Genomic DNA, 24,754 nt, shown 5'->3' with positions numbered 1-24,754 from the left:
TTTTAATGATGATATGTCTTGAAGTGCACCTCTTTGGGTTTTCTTGATTGGGACTCTTTGTATTTCCTGGATTTGTGTGACTTTTTCTGTCATCAAATTAGGGAAGTTTTCATCATGACTTTTTCATACAGATTTTCTATCCCTTGCTGTTCTTCTTGTCCTTTGGTATCCCTATTATTCGGATATTATTACATTTCATATTGTTTTGCAGGTCTCTTAATCCTTCTTCATTCTTTCTGAGCCTCTTTTTCTTTTCTTCCTCTATCTGGGTGATCTTTTCTTCTTTGTCCTTTAACTCGCTGATCCAGTCTTCTGCTTCATCGATCCTGCTTTTGATTCCTTCCACTGTGTTCTTCAGTTAAAAAGTTGTATTCTTCATTTTCTCTTGGTCCTTGCTGATAGCTTCTGTTTCCTATTTCATGTTGATATAGTTTACTGTGAGTTCATTGTAGTTCTCCTATAGTTTCTGGTAGCTCATTGCTAGCTTTTGAACTTCCTGATAACCAGTGCTTCAAATTCAATATCTGATAGGTGACTTGCCTCCATTTCATCTAGCATTCCTTCTGAGACTTGCTCCTTTTCTTTCCTTTGGTGATCGTTTCTTTGTCTTCCCATTGCTTGTGAGACCCTTCTTGTTAGCTTCAAGTTCTTAAATTGATTTGTTCTGGCTTCCTGGGTTTATGGCATGAACTTCTGTGGTATAATACCTGTGAGATTCAGTGGTGTAGTCTCCTTGATCTCCCAAGCTGACTTGTCTTAGGCTGTTCTTTAAGTTGGATCTGTGTTTGTTTTGGGGTTTTGATTGTTTTTGTGTCTTTCTTTTGTGGGTCCTTCCCATCAGTTGGTTAACTGAGGGTTCCTCGGTCCACCACCTCTTGTAATTTGTTGTGCTGGTGAAGGCAGGTTGTGTCGAAGCTAGTTCTTCCATGTGTATAAGGTTTTGAGGATTGTCTTTTGCTCTTGTTCAGTTGTTTGTACTGGGTAGTTTCTTCACTATTTAGTTGCATTTCCAAGTAGGTCTTGGATTGAGGTTGGTGTGGTTTCCACTCCCTCCGTCACCTTCTTCTGTTGTTATCTTTTGGTGGTTCCTTTGTTGTTGGGTTTCCTCTTCCAGTGGGTATCCTGGTGTTTACTGCTTCCACCTAGTCTTTTATTATTTGTGATCAGTGGAGGGGAAGGCAAACTGGTTTATGACAGCTGTAGAGTATTCTGTGATATTTACAGTAGCAATCAGTAAGGAAGAAATAGGAGATCTTTTCTTTATGTGTAGTGTTAACCGTGATCTTCCACCCAATTAGCCACTTTTAAGAAAGGATAGACAGAAGATAAGACTCTTGTTGGGGAGGGAAGGCTTGTGAGTTTGAGGTAGAAAGCAGTGAGATTGTAGGAGGTTAGATTCTGAGGTAAGGATAGGATAGTAAAGGATAGTAAAGGATAGTAAATAGGTGTAGTGCGTGAAAGAATAGAGTTAACCATTAGAGTAATGGAGTTCAGGAAACTGTGAAGTGGGCTAAGGTCTGGAACGGGTGTTATGAAGTATTCATAATTGTATGGACCAGCTATCATTTACAATAATATTAGAGCAACAATATGACAAAATCTATGTGATATAGATAACATGAATAGGGGATATAGAACTTTGAGTAGTGTGCTAAAGGGACACAGGTGACATGAAGGATGGTAAATTATCAATGCACTGTGGAAGAGAGAACAGGGGAAACCTGTCAAATGATATAATATAACCAATCAAGCAAAGAAGACTTTACAGAAAGAAGAGGAATATAAAGATACCATTAAAATAAAAGATGTAAAAATAATTTAAAAAACAAATATGCAGTAACTTGTAGTTTCTCTGCTATAGCAAAGTGAAATTTGTCTCTCTGTCTCTACTGTTGGTATGCCCCCTCTCTGGGTCCAACTCTGGTCCTTTCATAGTTCCATTTTTTTGGTCTCATTTGTTGGTAAAAAAAAATGCAGGAGAAGCAAGAAAGAAGATATAAGTTTGGAAAGAAAGAAGGAATGAAACAAAAAAGAAGGAAAGAGAAGAAAAAGGTATTGAAAGATAAAACAATAATAAAGTTAAAAAATAAAAGGTTACTGAAAAAAAAACCACACCTCATGTGGATTTAAACTGGCCAAACCTGTGTTTTCTGGTCTCGTAGGCTGCAGCAGGCTAAGAGGTGATTGTTGTGGCCTTTTTCCCTTCTAGTCTTCGAAGCACTCTTCCAAGAGCTAGTCTGGTGCCTCTCCCCAGTGTCCCATACAGGGGATCCAGTTCTTCTTCAGAGCACTCTTTCCCCAGGGGTCATCGCTATGGGCTGGGGTGCAGTAGCATGCACCTGGCCAGGCTGCCTGGGTCCTGCAGGTTTGGGCAGGAACCCTTCCCAGTACTGTAGGGGAACTCAGGGCCTTTCGTCAGGCTGGATGGGGAGTAGGGTGAGAGGCTGTCACAGGAGAATACCCCAGACAGTTTTACTTTTTGAGAAATTCCTCCTGCCACTCAGTACAGCCCAATTCTCCAACCAGTGACTATCGGGGTTAGAGCCTGACACTGCGGCTCTCGATTCTCCCAGGCTGGCAACCACAGACTCTGGGGGTGACCACAGCCCTTGTGTGTTTACCTCTTTGTCCTTATTGCCCTCTCTGCAACTTCAAGCAACCAAGTCTCTCCTGGTGCTGCACAAACCCTGCTTGGCCGAGGAGGAAGAGAGCAGTTGACCTGGCTCTCTCCCAAGGACTCTGTGGTAGGCCCAGCACCAGGCAAGGGGCTGAGGCTGCTGCTGCCCTGTCTCTGTACTGTTCCCTGGGACCTTATTGTCCTGTAGCCATCTCCTTACCATCTGGTTTTTCAGTGTCTGCTACAATTTCTGCTTATTTTCATATATGCTGGGGTACTGTTGGCTGTTTGCTCTGTTCCTCCATAGATTGGCTTGATTTTTCTCTCATGTGTAGGGGGAAGTGGAGTCTGCTCCGTCCTACTCTGTTGCCATCCTCCTAATCCCATTCTTTTCCCCAGGTAGATTGTTTTAGATTTGAACTCAATTTCAGGATGTCCAGGTGATGTCAGAGAATTGGGAGAACTTGTTGGTGTCAGAAAACATCTCATACTTCATTTCTTCTCTTGATCTGAAAAGAGTTCAATTTGGGGTTTTTTCTTCTTGAGTGATCCGATCAGAAGATGCCACCTCTGGAGATAGGATAGGGATCTCAGCCTAGCCTAGCAGGAGAGATGTGAATCGCAGCCAGAATGACCAAACAGGGGGCTAGTGTTTGGACTATTGTGTGTCATATTGACAATGACCAGCTATGTGGACACACCAGGATGAGCTTTTCTTGACTGCCATGTGCCTCATTCCTGCCTGAGATGTTCAGAGAAAGACCATTAGCCCTGAAAAGCACTATGTTGTTTGAGAGACCATGAGCCCTGGAAAGCACTATATTGTTTTGTGATGTCACCTCTGGAATGTTCTGAGTGTTTTGCTGACCAAATTCTGCATAGGACATATACCTGGCACCTAACATTGGTATGACTTTTTACTTGAGATAAAAAATGCAATCTTAGAAAGGGCTTTTGGAAGGCTTTGACACCAACTACAATACCTATCTTAATTTTTGTTCAGGTGTTGATAAAGCCCCTTATCAGGTATCTTCTTCACATTTTTTTCAAACTCAGTTTTTCATAATGTACATAACTTCAAGAGGAGATAAGGGAATAGAAATTTCTCTGTTTTACAGGTGGGTAATTGAGATCCAGTGATGAACTGGGAAGCAGACATGTTATTTTCTCTTTTCCACAGCACTCAAGGCCACATTTTACAAGGAAAGGAGATGCCAGATCTGAAAGCCTAGAGATTCCAATCAATGTGGTTCTACCTCAGGTAGGGGTAATCACAGAAGGATGTAAATGATCAATTTTAGGCAGAAAAATTCTCCTCTTTCAAAACCGTAGCAAGATTTTATAGAATGGACAGAGTATTTAAGACCTCAATTTTAATTGCGGGTCAGCTTCCAACCAGCTGTGTGCATGGGTGAGGCCACTTAGTAACTATGGATGTTGGGCCCCTTATCCCTCAAATGAAGAGAATGGATTAGGTGATCTGTAAGACCTTCCATCCCTAACACATGATACTTTGAATTAAGCCAATCTTCTCAAAATTATGTCTTTTGGTACTTCTTACTGTTCAACCACTCTGAATTTCTGGAGAAAAATTAGAACTGGGGCTTGGGATCAAATGCACGTAACTGAATCCATGAGAAGAAAACCTAGTACATTATATCAAGGGGTACAGGGTCATTTGGAGATGTCAAGAGAATTAAGACCTGCTATATACCATTGACAAAGTATTGCTAGTATAAGGGGGTGGGCACAGGGATCAGAACAGAGAACAATGAAAGGAGAAAGTTTTGACAGGCTAGAGATTCTCAGGTCTCCTTCTGCTTAGCAGCCACTTTCTTGATGGGATTCTCCTGATTGGATTGTTTCTACTGCTGCTATGTCACAAAGGGGATGACCTTACTTCTCCAGAGTCACCTACAGCCCTGTTGGAAGACCATGGCAATGCCACCAGAGGGGCTGAAATGTAGGGTGGAGGAGTCCAATGCAGAGGTAACTATCTGAAGTTCTGTCCAGGGAAGTGTTAGGGACAGTATTGATCACTTCCCTGTGGGAAGTCAACTTTAATAAAGAGAGGGCTTTAGGAAAGCTCTCTTTACCTTAAGGATTTCTAGAAGAACACTATTAGAAAGAAAACCTTCAGCATTCTTTCTATAGGTGGAGGTAATTGTAACAATCTAGGTAAGTATGTTCAGCAGGAGGAAAAATTATAGGACAAAAACATATTCTGGCTATTTGTTTTCACATTTTCCTATAACTTTGTGGTGAGCAGCTACTTCTCTGTTTCAGCTCATGAAGCTTCTCTGTTTCAGCTCATGGAATACCAGCTCATTTACTCTGGATCATTAGACAAGATGGCTCCCCACAGGGTTCCTATAGCTGTAGGAACCTAGATTTAGGTCTGATTCTTTCTACCTGAAATACATGTGTCACTCTGTTGGTTACTACCCTCTTGATGGAGGGTGTTGTTCCTTTGATTTGTTCACAGCTAAGATAAATCAATGTTTGTTTTGCCAAGGGACAGGTGTAGGGTGCCAACCTAAGAATGAGGTTGGGGAAGGGGGCCCGGAATAGGATTTGAAATAGTGATTATGTGATAGAGTGATAGGGAAGTCTTCAACCTAGCATAACTCCCCCTGCCTACCTCCCAGAAACAACTCAGCATTAAGAAGGAGAGAAGGGGGAGAGTGGTTTAAAAAGGCTCAAGTGCCCTGGCTAGCGTGGTTCAGTTGGTTGTAGTGTTGTCCCATAAACTGAAAGGTTGTGGGTTTGGTCCCAGTTAGGGTGCATATAAGAGGCAACTAATAGATGCTTCTCTTGCATTGCTCTTTCTCTCCCTTTCTCTCCCTCCCTTCACTTGTCTCTAAAGTCAATAAGCATGTCCTCGGTGAGGATTGAAAATAAAAAAAATGCTCAAGCCATCCACTTCCTGTGCTGCATGATCCAATGCTGCTAAGGGGGTCTGGGAGGCCATGGAGTGCAAGGGTGAGGATACCTGCTGCCTGGGCATGTGTACCCCTTGTGGGCAGATGTGGCCTCATTGGTACATCTGCTATGCATAAGTCTTGCACCAGGTTTCAGATACCTGCCAGGATGCTCCAGGATGGTGCACTGGGAGAAGGGTGTGGGCATTTACAAGTTTAAATTATCTGAACTGTGCCACCACCAGGGCTGTGTGAGGGACCGAAGAACTCGTTGGACCTACTCCAATGAGAATGGTGGGTTGGGAGGATTGATGTGGTTCACAAGGGAAGAGAACAATAAACCAAGCATTGATTTAATCAGATATTGGTCACTGGGCCATGCAAGTGTGAGGCAGAGGTTGTATAGGTATGGGAACTGGGAACCCCGTGAGCCATACTAGTAATAAATAGTGGAGTCGGAGTTAGGGGCTTGAACCCAAGTAAAAACCCACTGTTTTTGCTACACTCGCTCTTTCTGCTGGGCATATACCACCTGGCTGAACCAGGTCATGTTTTAGCCCTCTGCTTCTTCTCTTGCTGTAGGAGATTCCACCTCTTCTCCCCACATCTTACTGTTTGCCAGAAGCTCCCTGTATTTATTTGCTCCATGCTGCTTCATTCTGGATCTGAGTCCATTCATTTTAAAAGGGAATTACATCAGCAGCTCTATGTCTCCAGAAAATGTCTCTGGCCTCCCAGATCCCAATCATGCTGGTTGTTTGGTCTTCTCAATTACATTCCTAATAGCTATGATTCACTATCTGTGGTCTTTTCAGGTCTTATTGATTTCCAGTTTTTCTTTCTCACATTAAATATTTGCATTTTCTGATCTATTTCCTTCTAGCACATTAACTTGCAAGCCATCAATGTCATTTCCTGCCCAAGCTAGCTGACCTTGTTCCTTTTGTACATAACATGCATAGTGATTCAGTTCTTACAGGCATTAACATTTCCTTAATTGAGCACTATCTGTGAGTTACATGAAGGTGTTGTTTACTGCTAGATCATTAATGAAGGATCTATACCAGATCAGAAAGCACCCACCAGGCCCCCTTCATTCTAATCCCCAGCCATTTGCCTTTTCTCAACCCATTTGTTTGAGCTTGTTTTCTGGAAGTTGTGGAGTCTGCTGACAATACCCATATCTCTGAATTGACTGTTAGAAGGAACATTTCATGAGATTCCATGCTAAACAATTAGCTGAAACTACCATACATGATGACATATTTATACTCTTTCCTGGTAATGTTATAATTCTTTCAAAACCAGTCATATTCACTTATAAATTATCCTCTTACCTGTTCACAGTTATTAAAGCCCACATTGACTTTATCAGGGTATAGGGAGCTGAGTTAATATAAAAATATGATAATGAACCTCAGCTTTGTCACCTCATCTGAAAATTACTAGCATATCTGTCTCTTCCTTCCAGTATTCTGGGTACCTCAGATTCCCTTGCCTGAAAAGAACCTCAGAGGGCCGAGTGTTCTTTGACTGTAACCCTCAGTACTGGGTTTAAAACCTTGGTCAACACTCTTGGAATCTACGAGGCTTTGGAAATCCCTTCTGGTCTGTGGTAGCCACACTTTTCTGGAGTGGAGAGACACTTTAGAGTATCAGTGAAGCCTGGCTAGTCACTATTCAGTCCTGTCCCCAAACCATTTGATGGGAGGCCATTAACACCAGGACCTCCATTCCAGAAGGCCCCAGTCAGAGTTCTGTTCCTTAGAAATTCTGTAGCATCAGTAGGAGGCTTTGGCCTTATCACCTCTCCTTTGCCCCTTGCCACCCCTCCCACCATTGGACAGTTCTCCTCCGTGTTCTCCACTCATTATGAAGCTGGTGATCTGACAAAGTCACCCAGTCACTGGTGATTTCAAGCATTTTTCTTTCAGGACCACTTGTGTTTAAGGAGATGATAGGGAGAGGGCCAAGCCTGGTACTAAGGAAAAACATCCACCCATAGATGACATTCAGGCATCTGCGATGGATATGTTTGTGCCCAGGAGGCTCTACCTGAATCCCTGGCATTAATACATCTTAGGTCACAACTGTGAGTATATTCACCTGAGGGCAGGGTCTCTTGGCCACTCCCTAAGAAAGTCCTGATGGAAAGGTATCATGAACCTTATAGCCAGTTGTATCTCTTGTATTCACCCTCATATCCCATTCTTGCATGAAGAAGCCAACATTTTCTTCTCTTTCCTACTAGATATGTCCACATATGAGAGCATTTCCTATAGACCAGGGAGGAGATAATCTTTTCTTCATGGGAAACTTGGGCTGTGTTTCTCTGGAGGCTTGCACTGTGCTGCCATAGGCTTTAACTCTGTTCTCAGGCTTAGCAGAACTTTCAGGGCTGTTCTAGGGGCTTTGTTGGCCCATCTCTCTCTTTAAAAAAAGAGAGAATGGAAAACGGAGGGAGAAAAAGAGGGAGAGAAATGTCAATTGAGAGGGAAACATTGATCAATTGCCTCTTGTACACTGCATGACCAGGGACCAAACCCACAACCCAAGCATCTGCCCTGATGAGAAATCGAACCAGCAACTTTTTGGTTTGTGGGACAACACCCAATCACCCGAGCCACATTTGTCAGGGCAGTGCATATCTCTTGTTAGGCCTTGAGGACATCAAGGACTGAATAGTTTCCCTCATGAAACCAAGCCAGTGAAAACACTGGTCAAGGTGACCTACTGAGCAGGCTTTGGCTTCAGTCCCGTAAGGTTGCTATGGAGGTTGCTATAGGCTAAGGAGGCTTGGGATTTTGTACCTCATGTACTTGCTTAGCTCAGATGCTCACTTTTGGGAAAGCCCTTTTGTAAAGAAATATATTCATCATTTGCTATAGGTCAGGAATATTTGTTTAAGCCATACCAGTAGAACTGGCCATCTGGTCTTTATGACAGCTTGCCTACCACTTCCTTGGCATCTCACCACCATCTCAGGAAGTAGTCAGGGCAGCTATATTTAGAGGTGACATTCCGAGAAGTGAAGTGATTTTTGAAGAGCACTCGCAGATATGGGACTTTTGAACCCCAAGTTGCTGAAAATTTGAGTCCTCTACACTCATTAGATTATAGGTTCAAAATGGTGATATGGACAATCAACACACATGAGGCATTTGTAGGCAGGGGCAGCTGCCTTTAAGGACTACACAGATGAACCTACAGTTTTTTGAAATTCACATGAGTAGACCCCCACTGTTGTAGCATTTATATCATGCAGCAATAGCTCTGCAGTTTAAAAACATAAACTGAAATGGCACAGCTTTATTAAGTACACTAAGTATATTAAAACAAACAAAATAATCACTTTTGTAGTCCAAAAATGGTACAATGTTAACAGTTTCACCTATTTCAACCTAATAGCTTCTCTTTACCTTTTAGTTTATTTTGGTTGAGTTGTTCATTAACAAGGAATTGTTACACCTTCTGTATATAAAATGTGCTGGTCTAATTTTTAGAACTAGGGATGTCAAAAATAAGGGACAAGTTACTGTCTTACAGAATTGCAATTTATTCATCTGGGGAGAAGGTGAGACAGAACATAAGAGAAGCACTGCAAAGTAATATTAACAGATGCAAAATAAAGCATCTGGGCATCGTGAAGAGCTAGGATGAGCTTGCAGTTTGGAGTCAGATATCCTGGGTATAAACTCTGGCTTTGACCTTAATGGCTAGGTGATCTGAGGTAGAACCATTGTGGCTCTTTTTGGAAAGACAATATATATGAATAAATCAATTAGCATATTATTATATAATAGTCATTCAGTGATGTTATTTTCTTTTTCTTGTTCTATAAGTTTTTCTCTTAGGAAATGCTAAGAAACTTCTGTTCCAAACCAAAGTACATCCTAGTATATCTGTAGCTCTTTATAAACAAAGAAAATATCACATTTTATTCTATTTTTATTTTTAACTCTACAACAAACTGTGAAATAGGGCAGATGTTAGTAAGGTTGCTATGAATGGTTGTACAGATTGTGCACTGCAACAACGGTTGTAAATATCACCCTCTAAAGTTTGTCATTGTACAACCTGCTCGAACATATGGGGTTGCTCTGAATCATGCTAGTATTCACATATTCTATATATGAAAACGTGATCACAGAAATTAAGTGATCTTAAAAGGTTATACACTCATACGGTGCAGACCCAGGACTCTCCAGATTTTATGATGTCCAGCCCCCAGATCCCCATACCTTACTGCCTACATAATGCTTGTGGTACTTTGATCTCTCTCATTGACACCAAGAAGAAATCACTACTAATAACTGAATATTCTTTCTTTTTTATTGTTCACATGTTCATTTACAAATAGAACACATATACACATACACAGGTATCACTGGGACATTTCAGGAGGCTTAGAGCTGAGAACAAACCTTCCTCTCCTGCCTGAGCATGGGCTCTCTAGAAAAGGGCTTCTGTCGCTGCCTTGCTGGAAAGCTTGTGGGTGTACTTCTTGGGCTCTCACTGCTGATCTCACATCCATGTCAGTTGTCCCAGTGGGTCATGGACAAGGGGCTGTGAGCCTTTGCTCAGTCACTCATGTCCAGGCCAAATTCTGGATACAACTCCGGTGGTAACACCTCAGATCACGGCCAGTTTGCCCTGCAGCATCTGGCTTATATCCTTGATGTCATCGTATTCATGGATCTGGGAGATGTGGTCCTCTAGTTCATCCATTCTGTAGTCTTCAGATATTAATTGGCAAATCTCCCTGTCCAGCATGTTTCTCTTCTTCTTCAGGTTCTAAATGTCAATATGCAGGGAATTCTTGCTGGCCCATCTTACTTGGAAGTTGGCTACTTCTGAGCCCTGGGGTCCAAGGCCCCTTGTTTTGGGGGAGGGGTCTGCAATGCAGAAAGGTCCAGGGCAGGAACAGGAGAGCTGTCTCTCAGGTCTGCTAGTGACCAGGAATAGCCACATAGCAAGCTTCACTTGCACACAATAAGGTCAGGCCCCACCCTTAATAAATGACTTCTCAAATTGACTCAAGTTCCTTGAGAGCAGGGTCTGAGACCAAATGCTAAATTAATGTCAGTTGATTTGTTAACATAAATGTGGAGGAAGAATTGGTACAAGAACATTCAGAGTAGGACTAGATTAGGATAAGGAGTTTTCATAAGGCTAAGAACAAGCTTTCATTTGAGCACTAAGTCCAGCTGGTCTGATTACAATTGGGGAAATACCGCAGGAAAGAAAGAATTTGTCTAGGCATAATGTTGTCCTAAGGTTCAGTCAGGACTCTTGGCATATCTGAAATGCCTAATGTTCAATCAGGACTCTTGACATATTTTTCCTTAAATTTTCTCACTTTCAGAAACAGAAAAGGTACACTGCACTTTAGCTTTAGATTGAATAGATGAGGCTAAAGTGGTTTCTGTGTTCTAAGAAATTAGGCCGTGAGTCAGTACTGAATCTGACCTCTTTCTTCATCCTGTCTGGGGATAGGAGGAAAGATAGTAGGACTCAGTTGAAAGGGGTGGATTTAATTTCCTGGGTAAGGAAGTAAAGGAACCCATTAGCCCTCTGACATTTTCTGAATCAGGAGTGGTGGGTATGAAACAGAAAAGGCTAAAAGATCTTCTTGGGAAGTGTTGACCATTTAAGGAAGGAGACAAGATGTCAACTAGGTTGGAAAAAGAGGTCTGCTAGGGGCATAGTTGTACCCATTTACAAATATGGATCTTTGGGACCAGAGAAAGTTAAATCAAGAGGGCATTTAGAGATAATGCTGCTGACCCTTCATTATACACGAGTAGAAAACAAGTTCAGAAGATGAGAGGATGTGACCAAGGTTGCCTGATGGCATGCATAAGGACAAGGACCAGATAGCCAGATTGTCTATAACTAGGGATCCACCACTACATGTTAAGTTTGTATTTAGTGCAATTTTTTTAAGTAACACTAATTTGTTTTTTAAAAGATTTTATTTATTTATTTTTAGAGAGAGGGTAAGGGAGAGAGAAAGAGAGGGAGAGAAACATCAACGTGTGGTTGCTTATTGCACATCCCCAACCAGAGACCTGGTTGCAACCCAGGCATGTGCCCTGACTGGGAGTTGAACCAGTGACCCTTTGGTTCACAGGCCAGTGCTCAATCCACTGAGCCACACCAGCTAGGGCTATTTAGTGCATCTGTTGAGGGGAGGGTAAAAAATTCACTGAGTACCCAGTTCAGATTGTGAATATAGTGTAATAGCAGCTGAATGGGATGATTCAAAGGTTGCTAAACATTCTCTAAAAAGGTATAAAGCATTATAGATTCCTCTTTAGATGTTTAGTCAGATAAGGAAGAGTATCTCTCTGATTGAAACCAAACAATCCTAAAAAAGAAATAAGACAATCAGGGAAATTTGAACACGGACTTGGTATTTGTTGTTAAGAGATCATTGTTAAATTTTAAAGGATGAATTAACCCAGTCAGAGAAAGACAAATACCATATGGTTTCACTCATATGTGGAATATAACAAACAAACTGAACTAACAAGCAAAATAGAGACAGACTCACAGATAGAGACCAGGATGACAGTTAAGTGGCATGGGGTAGAATTAGGGGGTGGAGGGATTGAGAAAAAAGGCAAAAGGACTTATGAACATGAATAACAGTGTGGTGATTACAGGAGGGTGGGGGGTATGAAAAGTGGTAACGGAAAAAAATACAGTAAAAAATAAGCCACAAAAAATAACAGTATGATAATGGTATTGTGGTTTTGTTTGAAAGATACACATTGGTGTATTTATGGATAAAATAAGAATATTACTGACTGTATTCCCTATACTGTACTTTATGTCCCCATAACTATTCTGTAACACACAATCTGTACTTAATCTGTTCACCTTTTTCACTCATCTACCCAACCCCCTTTCATCTGGCAGCCATCAAAATGTTCTCTGTAGCTATGATTCTGTTTCCTTTCTGCTGTTCATTTATTTTTTATTTAATTATTGTTCAAGTACAGTTTTCTGTCTTTTACTCCCATCCCAGCCCACCTCCCCAGTGCTCCCCACCTCCCTCCCATTTCCACCCCTCCTTTGTTGTTGTCCATGTGTAAATCCTTCCCTCTTTTCCCCTGAAATTCCCTCCCCTCTCCCCTCTGGTCACTGCCCCCCTGTTCTCTATTTCAGTGTCTTTGTTTTTATTTTGCTTGCTTGTTTGTTTTGTTGTTTAGCTTCCTGTTAAAGGTGAGATCATATGGTATTTGTCTTTCAACACTTGGCTTATTCACTCAGCATAATGCTTTCCAGTTCCATCCATGCTGTTGCAGAGGGTAGAAGCTCCTTCTTTCTTTCTGCTGCATAGAATTCCATTATGTAAATGTAGCATAGCTTTTTGATCCATTCATTTACTGATGGGCACCTAGGTTGCTTTCAGCTCTTGGCTATTGTAAATTGTGCTGCTATGAACATTGGGGTGCATAGGTTCTTTTGAATTGGTGTTTTAAGGTCCTTAGGATATAATACAAGCAGTGGAATTGCTGGGTCAAAAGGCAGGTCCATTTTGAGTTTTCTGAGAAAATTCTGTACTGTTTTCTACAGTGGTTGTACCAGTCTGCAATCCCACCAACAATGGATTAGGGTCCCCTCTTCTCCACAACCTCTCCAATACTTGTTTGTTGCTTTGTTTCTTATGGCCATTCTGACTGGTGTAAAGTCGTATCTCACTGTGGTTTTAATTTGCATCTCTCTGATAGCTAGTGATATTAAGCATCTTTTCACATGTCTCTGGATCTTCTGTATGTCCTTCTTGGAGAAATGTCTGTTCAAGTCCTTTGCCCACTTTTAAATTGGGTTGCTCGTCTTCGTAGAGTGGAGTTATGTGAGTTCTTTGTATCTTTTGGAGATTAAACCCTCTTCTGAGGTATCATTGGTAAATGTTTTCCCATACAGTTGGTTGTCTTTTTATTTTAATACTGTTTTCTTTAGCTGTGCAAAAGCTTTTAATTTTGATGAGATCCCATTTCTTTATTCTTTCTTTTATGTCCCTTGCTCTAGGAGACATATCAGTAAAAAAGTTGCTACGTGAAATATCTGAGATTTTCTTGCCAATGTTCTCCTCTGGGACTTTAATAGTGTCACAACTTATATTTAAGTCTTTTACCCACCTTGAATTTATTTTTGTGTACGGTGTAAGTTGGTGCTCGAGTTTCATTTTTTTCCACGTAGCTGTCCAGTTCTTATTTTTTTTTAGATTCAATTGTTGGTAAATGTGTGTTTATTGTTTATCTTTATTCTTTTCTTCTTTTTCTCAAAGAAAATCCTTTACTTAACAGTTCATATAATACTGGCTTGATGGTGATGAATGCTTTTAGCTTTTTCTCACCTAAGAAACTCTTTATCTGTCCTTTGATTGTAACTGGAAGCTTTGCTGGGTACAGTAATCTTGGTTGTAGCTTCTTATTTTTCATCACTTTGAATGGTTCTTGACTAACCTTTCTGGCTTCCAAAGTTTCTTTTGAGAAATTTTATGGGAAATAAAATAAAATTTTATGGGAAATAAAATTTCCCAAATAAAATAAAATTTTATGGGAAATAAAATTTCCCATAAAAATTTCCTGACAGTTTTATGGAAGTAAGTAAGTAACTGCTTTTTTTTTCTTGCTACTTTTAAGATTTTCTCTGTCTTTAACCTTTGCCATTTTAATTATGATGTATCTTGGTTTGGGCCTACTTAGGTTTATCTTGTTTGAGACTCTCTTTGCTTCCTGGACTTGTATGTATATTTCCTTCCACCAGTTAGGGATGTTCTGTTCTGTCATTACTTTTCAAATAGGTTTCCAATTGCTTGCTCTCTGTCATCTCCTTCTTGTACCCCCACAATATAAATGTTGGTATGCTTGTAGTTGTCCCCAAAGCTCCTTAAACCATTCTCAAATTTTTGGATTTTTTTTTTTTTTTGCTTTGCTGTTCTAATTGGGTGTTTTTTGCTTCCTTATATTCCAAATTGCTGATCTGCTTCTTGGCTTTATCTACTATATTGTTGATTCTGTGTAATGTAGTTTTCATTCTATTGCATTCTTCACTTCTGACTGGATCTTTTTTATGCTGTTGAAGTTCTGCCTAAGTTCACTCACCATCCTCAATGAACTCTGCATTCAGCAGATTGCTTGTCTCCATTTTGTATAGTTTTCTGTTTCTGGAGTTATGTTCTGTTCCTTCATTTGGGAAATATTTCTTTGTCTCCTCATTTTGGCAGCCTCCTTATGTTTGTTTCTACGTATTTTGGCAGCCTCCTTATGTTTGTTTCTACATATTAGGTAGAGCTACTGTGTCTCCCAGGCTTGATTAAGTGCCTCAATGTAGTAGGTATAGAGTCCAGTGACATAGCCTCCCTAATTACCCAAGGTAGGCTCTTGAGATGTGCCCCCTGTGTGGGCTGTGTATACCCTCTTCTGTGGTTAAAACTTGATTGTTGTTGGCTCCCCAGTGGGAGGGATTTACCCCCAGGCTGATTGGCAACAATGATTATCTACTGCCACTGACCTCTGACCATCTTGGAGGGTAAGCTGTGCAGGGGACCCGCCCCAAAGAGCAGGACTTACTTCAGTGGAGCTCTAGTGCCTGCTGAATCCACCCCTTGAATGTGTGCATTCAGTTAAATTTTTTGTGTTTGGGTTGCATTTTTGTTACTAAAACTTTGTTGTCTTTAAAGTTGGTTGTGTGAGGAGGCACAGTGTTTCCACCTATGCCTCCATCTTGGCTGAAGGCCCTACCTTTCTTTTTTAAAAGCATATTTTATTGATTATGCTATTATAATTGTGCCATTTTCTTGCCTTCATCCCTCTCTGCCCTGCACCTCCCCTCCCACCAGCATTCCCCACCACCTGAGTTCATGTCCATGGGTTGTATGTATAAGGTCTTTGGCTTCTAAATTTTCTATACTGTTTTAACCTCCCCTGTCAATATTTTACCTACCAATTATGTTTCTTATTCCCTGTACCTTCCCCCACCTTCTCCCCACTCTCCATCCCTGCTGATAACCCTCAATGTGATCTCCATTTCTGTGATTCTGTTCCTATTCTAGTTGTTTGCTTACTTTGTTTTTGTTTTTCATTTCAGTTGTTGATAGCTGTAAGTTTGTTATCATTTTAATATTCACAGGTGTGATCTTCTTTTTCTCAGGTCAGTCCCTTTAACATTTCATATAATAAGGGCTTGGTGATGATGAACACCCTTAACTTGACCTTATCTGGGAAGCACTTTATCTGACCTTCCATTCTAAATGAAAGCTTTGCTGGATAGAGCAATCTTGGATGTAGGACATTGCCTTTCATGACTTGGAATACTTTCTAGCCTCATCTTGCCTGCAAGGTTTCTTTTAAGGAATCAGCTGACAGTCTTATGGGAACTCCTTTGTAGGTAACTGCTTCCTTTTCTCTGGCTGCTTTTAAGATTCTCTCCTTATCATTAATCTTGGGTAATGTAATTATGATGTGCTTCAGTGTATGCGTCCTTGGGTCCAACTTCTTTGGGACTCTCTGAGCTTCCTGGACTTCCTGGAAGTCTATTTCCTTCACCAGATTGGGAGAGTTTTCCTTCATAATTTTTTCAAATAAATTTTCAATTTCTTGCTCTTTCTCTTCTCCTTCTGTCACCACTATGATTTGGATGTTGGAATGTTTAAAGTTGTTCCAGAGGTTTCTAACCCTTTCCTCATTTTTTGAATTCTTGATTCTTCATTCTGTTCTGGTTGAGTGTTTATTTCTTCCTTCTGTTCCAAATCATTGATTTGAGTCCCAGTTTTTTTTTTCACTGTTGGTTTCCTGTATATTTTTCTTTATTTCCCCTTTTATAGCCTTCACCTCTTCCTTTATTTTGCATCTGTACTCAATCATTTCTTTGAACATCCTGATTACCAGTCAACTCTGCATCTGATAGGCTGGCTATGTCCTCATCACCTAGTTCTTTTTCTGGACTTTTGATCTGTTCTTTCATTTGGGTCATATTTACTTCTCTAGGCATTCCTGTTATATTGTAAGGGGCAGAGTCTTAGGTATTCACCAGGGCAGGGCAACCCACTTTGCTGCATTGTGGCACTATATGTGGTGGAGGGGTCAGAGAAGGAACAATGCCGCTTGCTCAGCTCTTGTCCCACAGCCAGTCACTTCTACTGCTATCTGCAAGCAAATTAGGCCCTTTTGGTGCTGATTCCCTAGTGGGTGGGCTTGTGTATGTTCTGGGGCCCTATGGGTCTCTCCTATGAACTAGCCTGTGAGGCTGAGGGTTTCTGCTGCCATTGCAACTCCCACGGGAGTTGGGAGAGTTTGAGCCTTTCTTTTCCCATGCTGGAACATTGGGTTGTGTTATCTGTTTCACTCCCCAGTTGTCCCTCCTGGCTTAGCAACACAGGAGTGTTGGAGCCCCCCTGGTCCACCAGCTGCTGCCTCACCTGGCCCTGTCTGTCACCTTGCTGTGCAACCTCTTCACCCTGGCTGCCTGACTCTGCCCCTCCCTCCAGTCTGGATGAATATTTCATCTTTAACTTCTTGGTTATTGATTTTTCATATAGTTTGATTTTCTGGCAATTTTGGTTGTTTTTGGTTTTTAAATTGGTGGTTGTCTTTCATTTGGTTGTGCAAGGTAGCAAAACATCTCTACCTATACTTCCATGTTAACCTGAAATGCTCTGGTACTTTTCAAGCTGCTTGCCCCAGCACTGGAGCTTAAAGGATGAATCTGAGTAAGAACATGTGTGGGCTCTTTAAGAGAAATTACTTGGCACTCCAGAGGCCCTCTATATCCTCTATCTACCTCAGCTTCAATCCCTGCTGGTCTTTACAGCCAGAAGTTATGGGCACTTCTCTTCCTGGCTGTAGAACCTTGGGCTTGGGGGCCTGGTGTGAGGTGGGTACCTCTCACTCCTCAGGGGGGAACTCCACTGCTGAGATATCCCTCCTGATTTTTACACACCACACTTGGCATGGGACTAGCCGGTTCCACATCTGCATTCCTACCAGTATCAGTGTGGTTTCTTCTTTCATTCCTTAGTTGTAGGATTTTCATTTAGTCAGACTTCAGGAGGTTTTGAATGATGGTTGTTCTGTGATTTAGTTGTAATTTTGATGTGGTTCCAGGAAGAGGTGAGTACTGTATTTACCTATGCTGCCATCTTGACTGGAAGTCTACAGTTTGTTTTAAAATCCCAGTGACAAGGGAGTGCTGTGGAATTGGGTGATGGTATATGTGAAATAATGTGGTTTTAATTTGATAATTGCTGAAGTTAGGTGATGGTTACATGAAATAATTTACCCATCTAATAATTATAATTTTTCTCTTTTTATAGATGTTTTAAAATTTTCATAATAAAAAGTTAAGGAAAAGGTATCTTGAGCCCCAAAAGTACTGCCAATCCTTCGATAAATTCATGGTGATCTCTCATGTGTGCACTTTATACATATAAGTTCAGGGAGCCAGAACTGGGTTTGTGACTTAAAAATTAAATGATACTGGTTATTTAACTTCCTTGAGTCTCAATTTCTCCATCTATAAAATGGAAATAATGATAACACCATATTAATTCAGTGTTGTGAGGTAATTTGGTGGGTAGAATGCTCAGCTTCAGGCCTAGCACAAAATTGAGGCTCAATGTTTGTTTCTGTCTTCCCATTCCTTCTCAAGACTGGGATACATACTATTGACTAAAATCACATTTTCCACAATAATGTCATCTAAGGTAAGATGCTGCTGAGATGAAGGCCTTTATTAGTTCTGATTTGAGGATGGAGAGAACCTCTCCAGTTTTATTCCCTACTGACTTTGGCTAATCTTCTTAGAAATTCAGATCAAGGAGCCTTCAGTTTACAAGGATATGGTGTGGACTATCCACAATGAAGTTCATTCTCACCATAGGTTCAGCCACAAGAGCTGATGTGCTTTCCTAATTAAGAAATATAAAAACTGTAGAGGCTGGATTTATTTAAAACAAATAAGGTTCTAATTGTAGAATGATCTTACACCCTTGCTATCTGGAAGATTAAGCACATACTTACAAAAAGGTAATGACATGTGCTTACTGCAAAGTTAATGGCATAGAACTGTATCTTCTATTTATCTAGCTCTTTGGGTCTTAAAAAATTCTAACCAACTTTATACACTGTGCAAATTATTTCTATATACACACACTTTATATAGTATATGTGTAGAGATATACATTTATATACATATATACATTATATATATACTATATAGTATGTAACCTGACTTGTTTTCTATCTTCTCTACCTGTAAAATTGTGAAAATAACCTCAGAAATAAGAAATTTACATTTGGAGATCATTGGATAAAATGCTTTTGGTATATTCAGAAGTAGCTATCATGATCTTACTTTATTTAAATTTATTTCTGTAGTTGTTGCTTCTTCCACCTGTTCACCACTTTCTGAATACATCTCAGAATTCTTCCCTTACTGAAGCCTACTTTTCTTGATACCAATACCTTACATTTCTATGGCACTTGACAGTTTTAAAATCACTTTTACATTCATTATGTCATTCAATCTTCACACAGTGTTGTGAACTAAGCGGGGCACATATTATTATTTCCATTTTCCAGGCACATTTCACTGACTTTCAGTGTTAGAAGGTGCCTAATTTGAGATCATGCAGTTTGACTCCCTCTTTGTAACTAGCAAAAAATCTCAGTCTCAGAGAGGGTGTGAGAGAGGCTTCATTTTCAAAGCACATAAGTGACAGATCATAATTCTTATTGATGAATTCCATTTTTGTAAATTTCCTTAATTTTTTTTCACAAAAATTTGTTTGTAATCCCCAAATCAATACTCATGACTCTTCCATGGTCAATCACTGACATGCACAGAGTGATGAAACACTTGAGTGACCTGATGCAAACAATCTCTGCTGAGGAACCTTCTTGTTTCAGCTCTCATACTGTAAAACAATGTTTACTTCGCAGTTTGTTTAGTACCAGGTTTTTCACATTTTTGTGCTTTTTTTGTTGGCGATTTTACTGTCTAAAATCACCCTCAAGCATAGTATTGAAATGCTGCCTAATCTTTCTAAGCACAAGAAGGCATGGGAAATACAGAATCTAAAGAACTTGAGACACCTGGACATAAACTAAAGTGGGGGATTGGTGGGGGAGAGGATGTGCAGGATGGAGGGGAATGAAGAGGGGGAAATAGGACAACTGTAATGGCATAATCAATAAAATATATATTTTAAAAAAGAAGGTAGTGATGAACTTTACGGAGAAAACAGTTGTATTACATATATTTTCGGGCATGAGTTTTAGTGCTGTTTGCGCTTATGTATTAGATGGCTGATGAAAATGTGACCAGAGGCTGGCAGGAACCTAATTTTGTATTTCTCCTAGCAGCCATAGTTCAGTATTCACTAATTCGGTGTTCTCCACAATTTTATAGAACGCAACTGCAGGGAATAACGAGGATCAACTGCATTTCCTTGTGAGGACCCCAACAGGCCAAGTGCAAAAGTGCCTACTGATGCCAGGCCAGAGCAGACTATCAGATTGGGTTTATTGCGAGGCGTCCTGGCCTCTTTCTTTGTCAGCTAGCCTCAGGTGTACCAGCTCCTTCACTAACTCTGAGCTTCCCTGTTCTCTCCTGCAGCGGGGCACAACTGAGCCCTTCCTGAGGCTCCACAACCTGTACTCAAGCTCGCGCTGCGCCAGGCAGGCCACCCTGCCCAAGCTGAGCCGCAGGGTGGCCAGCCACCACTCGTACCCACTGAATCGCTTCTCCTCTGTGCCTTTGGATCTGATGGAGCGCCCCACCTCCCAGGCGGACCTAGAGCTAGACTACAACCCTCCTCGAGTGCAGCTCAGCGACGAGATGTTTGTGTTTCAGGACGGGCGGTGGGTCAATGAGAACTGCCGCCTACAGTCGCCCTACTTCTCCCCCTCGTCGTCTTTCCACCACAAGCTGCACCACAAGAGGCTGGCTAAGGAGTACCTGCTGCTGGACGAGAACCGGTCCCTGAGGGAGGAGAACCGAGCCCTGCGAGAGGAGAACAAGACCCTCCGCAAAGAGAATAAGATCCTGCAGGTCTTCTGGGAGGAGCAAAAGCTCCCGCCCGGCCGCGAGGACAGCAGGGCCTCATCACCGCTGCTGCGCAAAGACAGCACAGCTTTAGAGGTGGTGAAGAAGGACCTGGCCCCACACGGGCACCGCAGCAAGGAGAGCAACACACTCCAGCTCCTCCAGGAGGAGAACCGGACCCTGCAGCAACTGCTGGAGCAGAGGAAGGCCTACTGGGCCCCGGCCGAGGAGAAGACAGGTCCCTCGGAGGAAAGGAACCCGGCCCCCTCGCCTCATGAGGAGCCGCGTGGCTCCGGGCTTCTGACTGATCCGGGCCCGGGCCTCCCCTCTGCGTTCGAGGCGTCCAAGGGGTCCTCGAGCCCGCAGGAGGATTCCAAGACGCTCCGTGCCCTGCGCGAGATGGTCAGTAGCCTGGCTGAGCCCTCCCGGGAGGAGAGCCAGGCGGGCCCCAGCATAGTGGACGGCAGCCAGCCCCTGGAGCTGCTGAGGGAGATGAGCCGGGCGCTCCAGGCCCTGCGGGAGGAGAACCAGAGCCTGCAGGCCCTGCGCGAAGAGAACCGGCTCCTGCAAGAGGAGAACAGGGCCCTGCACGCACTGCGCGAAGAGCACAGGCTGTTCCAGGAGGAAAACAAGGCTCTGTGGGAAAACAACAAGCTGAAGCTGCAGCAGAAGCTGGTCATCGACACCGTGACCGAAGTCACCGCCCGCATGGAGATGCTCATCGAGGAGCTCTACGCCTTCATGCCGGCCAGGAACAAGGACCCTAAGAAGCCTCCCAGGGTCTGAGGTCGCCTGAGCGCACAGAGGCACCAAGCTTGAGAAACAGAACGTTTCCTGCCTTTCTTTTGTCTTCCTTGCTTTCACTCACCAGCTTGTGCCTGTGGAAGAGCAGAAAGATCTGCCTTCCTAAATTCAGAGAAGTAATAAAGGCGTGAGGAGGCTGAGGCCAATTAACACAGTGCTGCTCTTTCTTTTTTTCTTTTTCCTTTCCTTTCCCTTTCTTTTCTGCTTTCCTTCCCCCCTCCCCTCCCCTTCCCTCCCCTCCCCTATAGAGCAGTTTTAGGTTTACTCAAAATTGAGCAGAAGGTACAGAGATTTCACATATACTTTCTGCCTCACACATGCACAGCCTCCCTCATTATCAACATCCCCACCAGAGGGTGTAACAAATGTTACATTTGTTAAAATTTCTGAACCTACATTCAGAAATGTAGGTTCACATCAAAATCACCCAAGGTCCATAGGGATTTGGACAAATGTCTAATGACAAGTATTCACTTTTGTATCATACAGAGTATTTTTATTGCTCTAAAAATCCTCTGTGCTCCACAGAAGAACATAAAATTGGAATTATACAGAAGCCTTTTCAGAATTGGCTTCTTTCACTTAGTGTTATGCATTTAAGATTCCTCCATATCTTTTCATGGCCTCATAGCTCATTTCTTTCTAGCCCTGAATAATATTTTCTTGTCAGTATGTACCAGAGTTTATGTTTTAAAAAGCCTTAATAAAAATGACTGACATGGAAAGAGTTTTCAAATTTGACAAAGACCCTTACCATCTGTGTTTATATCTTTACTTTTTGGATGTATCATAGTCCATTCACTCACCTACTGACATTTAAATTGCTTCTAAATCTTGGCAATTATGAATCTGGCTTATTTTTCTTCTCTTTTTTCCCAGTCTGTTCTTTCATTATATTCTGTTTTTCATTTCTGAGGGGAACTTTGGCCCTCAAGGTTCCCAGGGCCACCACAGATGAAAATCAAGAGTCATCCTGGACCCAATCTGTTGCTCTGGTAGGAAAAGGGGTGGCGATTCCGTCTAGTGGAGAATGCCCCCAGCCTTTCTCCAACAGGACTTTTATTGGGGTTGGGAAGTGCAGGGAGATACAGCACACGTGCATAGCTTATCAGTCAATGTTCAAAAGGCTATAGTCATAAAAAACTAACACTATCTATAGATAACAATTGAAGAAACAAAAATCTTTTCAGGTTGGGGTCTGTGAGACATGCAGGTGCCAGATGGCTGTAGACGTATATCATGAAACAGGGAGTTTCACTCCTTGTGTCTTAACTCAAACATCTGGGTTATACCGATGGAGCTTATCACCAAGAAGAGCCGGCTTTAAAGGACAAAAATGTACATTTCGGGCCTGATTCCTATGGGAGCCCTAAGTGTTAGAATCGAGTCGTGCCTGCCACCTGCATTATGACCTGGTTTTCCAGGGAGACTTACCAGCCCTTTCAGAGCTTACTTTCGCAGGACTGCAATCTCTGAAATCACACAGAGCTGTCCCCAACACATTTCCTCCCCCCCTTTTCTTTTTTCCTCCTCTCTTCTCTTCCTTGCTTTCCCATTGCCTTCAATCTTTAAGGCTATGGCGAGGGAGATGATCTGTGGGGGAAGAGGTGACTCTAGACAAGGGCTTTTTAACTGTGCTGCTGTTGACATTTGGGTTGGGTAACTTTGTTGCATGGGCTCTCCAGCACATTATAGTATATCTGTCAGCTCCCTTTTTCCTTTGCTCATTGGATGCCAGTGACAGACACCCAGCCCCAAGTGCTGACAACCAAATATGTCTCCAGACATCACCAAATGTCCCCCAGAGGACAAAATCCCCATACCCTACTTCCAGCATTTCTCTAGGTTAAAGTGTATGCCTTGAAACACTAGTCCTTAAAATGCTCTGAAAAAACAATGAAGGTTTCTAGGAAGGGGGGTGGTAGAAATGCTGGTACAACCCTCTCTGGAAGATTCATGATTATACTCCACCTTAAAGGGTCTGACAAGTCCTACAATGAAGAAACCTGCTAGTTGTGGTGAACCTAGAATAGCCTACTTTTATTTGATTGTGATATCTCTTTTTATGTTATTCTGCTGATCATCCAGTTTGGGAAGTGGTGCTCTGTGTTCACCTGGACCCTAGGCTCATGTCCCTACTCCTATGTACCCTCTGCTTGCTCATGAGTCTCACTTTCCAGCTGGATAGCAGATGTGGGGTGGGTGGCTGCCAGGTTTAGTGGAGGGAGATTTAGAGGTTCAATTTTGTCGCTCTGGGCTTGGATTCCCACTTCAAAGTTGAACATACTTTAGAACAAAAAAGTTGAGTGGTACCCTCAGGTGCCTATTGAAGGTAGTTAGACAGGGGATCCCAAACTTTGCTACATGGTAGAGTCATTTCAAGGTGTTTGAAAAATATTGATGCCTGGATTCTACCCCCAGACATTCTGATTTAATTGGCATTGGGCACAACTGGATATTGGGAGGGTTAAAAATTCCCCAGGTGGTTGCAATGTGCAGCAAGTTTACGAATCACTGTGGTGGGGTGAGTTAAGCCACCTGGTTCTCAATATAATGCTATATTCACTAGTAATGAATATAAGTGAGTAGATACACATAAGGGAAAAGAGTACCCATTTTACTGATGGAAAAACTGATCGTTATGACAGACATGAGTTTGAGACTGGAATATCCTCACTCCTAATCCATTGTTCATGCTTGCTAGATTTCTTAGTCTTGAGCAAGTTGCAGAAAGTGAGCCAAAGGCAATAGCCCACACCTGCAGAACTCCCTATCTACTGCTTTTCACTTGATGTGACTCTGTAATCTTCGCCCTTTCAGGTAGGAATTATTATTTATCCTATAGCTCTTAAATTCCAAGGATTTAAGATAGCTCTTATAGCACTGAAATGCCAAGGATTTGCTCTTAAATGCCAATATAGCTCTTATAGCACTGAAATGCCAAGGATTTGCCAGAGGTTAGCCAGCTAGTCAGAGCAAAACTGGGACTTCAACACAGACTTCATAATGGCAGATCTCAAACTCTATTAGATTGCATTGCCATGTGAACCTAGTCTCCAAAAATTGAGTTAAACATAGTTTTGGTACACATTTCCTAGATTTAGGAAGTTGTTGAGTCTAATACAAGAGTGTCAAACTCATTTTCACCAGGAGCCACATCAGCCTCATGGTTGCCTTCAAAGGGCTGAATGTAATTTCAAATCCTTAACAGTTGAGGAGTAGATACATTTATACAGCCCTAAAATTATTTTAGCCCCCTCAAGGCAACCATGGGGCTGCTGTAGCCCCCAGTGAAAAGGAGTTTGACACCTCTGGATTAATCCAAATTAGCACCAGAAATTTCAAATGAGGG

The 24,754-nt window shown here is 42.0% G+C and overlaps 1 protein-coding gene across 2 annotated transcripts; it reads left to right on the top strand.

The window, feature by feature from the left end:
* The first annotated feature begins 3,449 nt into the window (after positions 1-3,449).
* On the top strand, positions 3,450-21,384 carry CBY2 (chibby family member 2). 2 transcript variants are annotated; one of them, XM_037041817.1, is made up of 3 exons: positions 3,450-3,524; positions 3,798-3,878; positions 20,170-21,384. In XM_037041817.1, the coding sequence occupies exons 1-3, from the start codon at positions 3,450-3,452 to the stop codon at positions 21,382-21,384; spliced, it is 1,371 nt and encodes a 456-aa protein (XP_036897712.1). The 2 variants fall into 2 exon arrangements, with proteins under 2 accessions (XP_036897712.1, XP_036897722.1); XM_037041827.1 differs by lacking the exon at positions 3,798-3,878.
* Positions 21,385-24,754: the final 3,370 nt, after the last annotated feature.

The sequence above is a fragment of the Sturnira hondurensis genome, unplaced genomic scaffold (genome assembly GCF_014824575.4).
Source record: "Sturnira hondurensis isolate 20B ecotype Veracruz unplaced genomic scaffold, ASM1482457v3 Scaffold0000549, whole genome shotgun sequence".
NCBI classification, from domain to species: Eukaryota; Metazoa; Chordata; class Mammalia; order Chiroptera; family Phyllostomidae; genus Sturnira; species Sturnira hondurensis.
The sequence above is the reverse complement of the archived record's forward strand: the minus strand, read 5'-3'. Positions and strand labels throughout refer to the sequence as shown.

Bases quoted from the DNA above. Each gene is read 5' to 3' on its own strand.
- CBY2 (XM_037041817.1), top strand. From the start codon at position 3,450: ATGTCACCTCTGGAATGTTCTGAGTGTTTTGCTGACCAAATTCTGCAT. The intron at 3,525-3,797 runs GTATGACTTTTT...TCTTTTCCACAG, and splicing joins ATACCTGGCACCTAACATTG to CACTCAAGGCCACATTTTAC. The intron at 3,879-20,169 runs GTAGGGGTAATC...TCTCTCCTGCAG, and splicing joins TCAATGTGGTTCTACCTCAG to CGGGGCACAACTGAGCCCTT.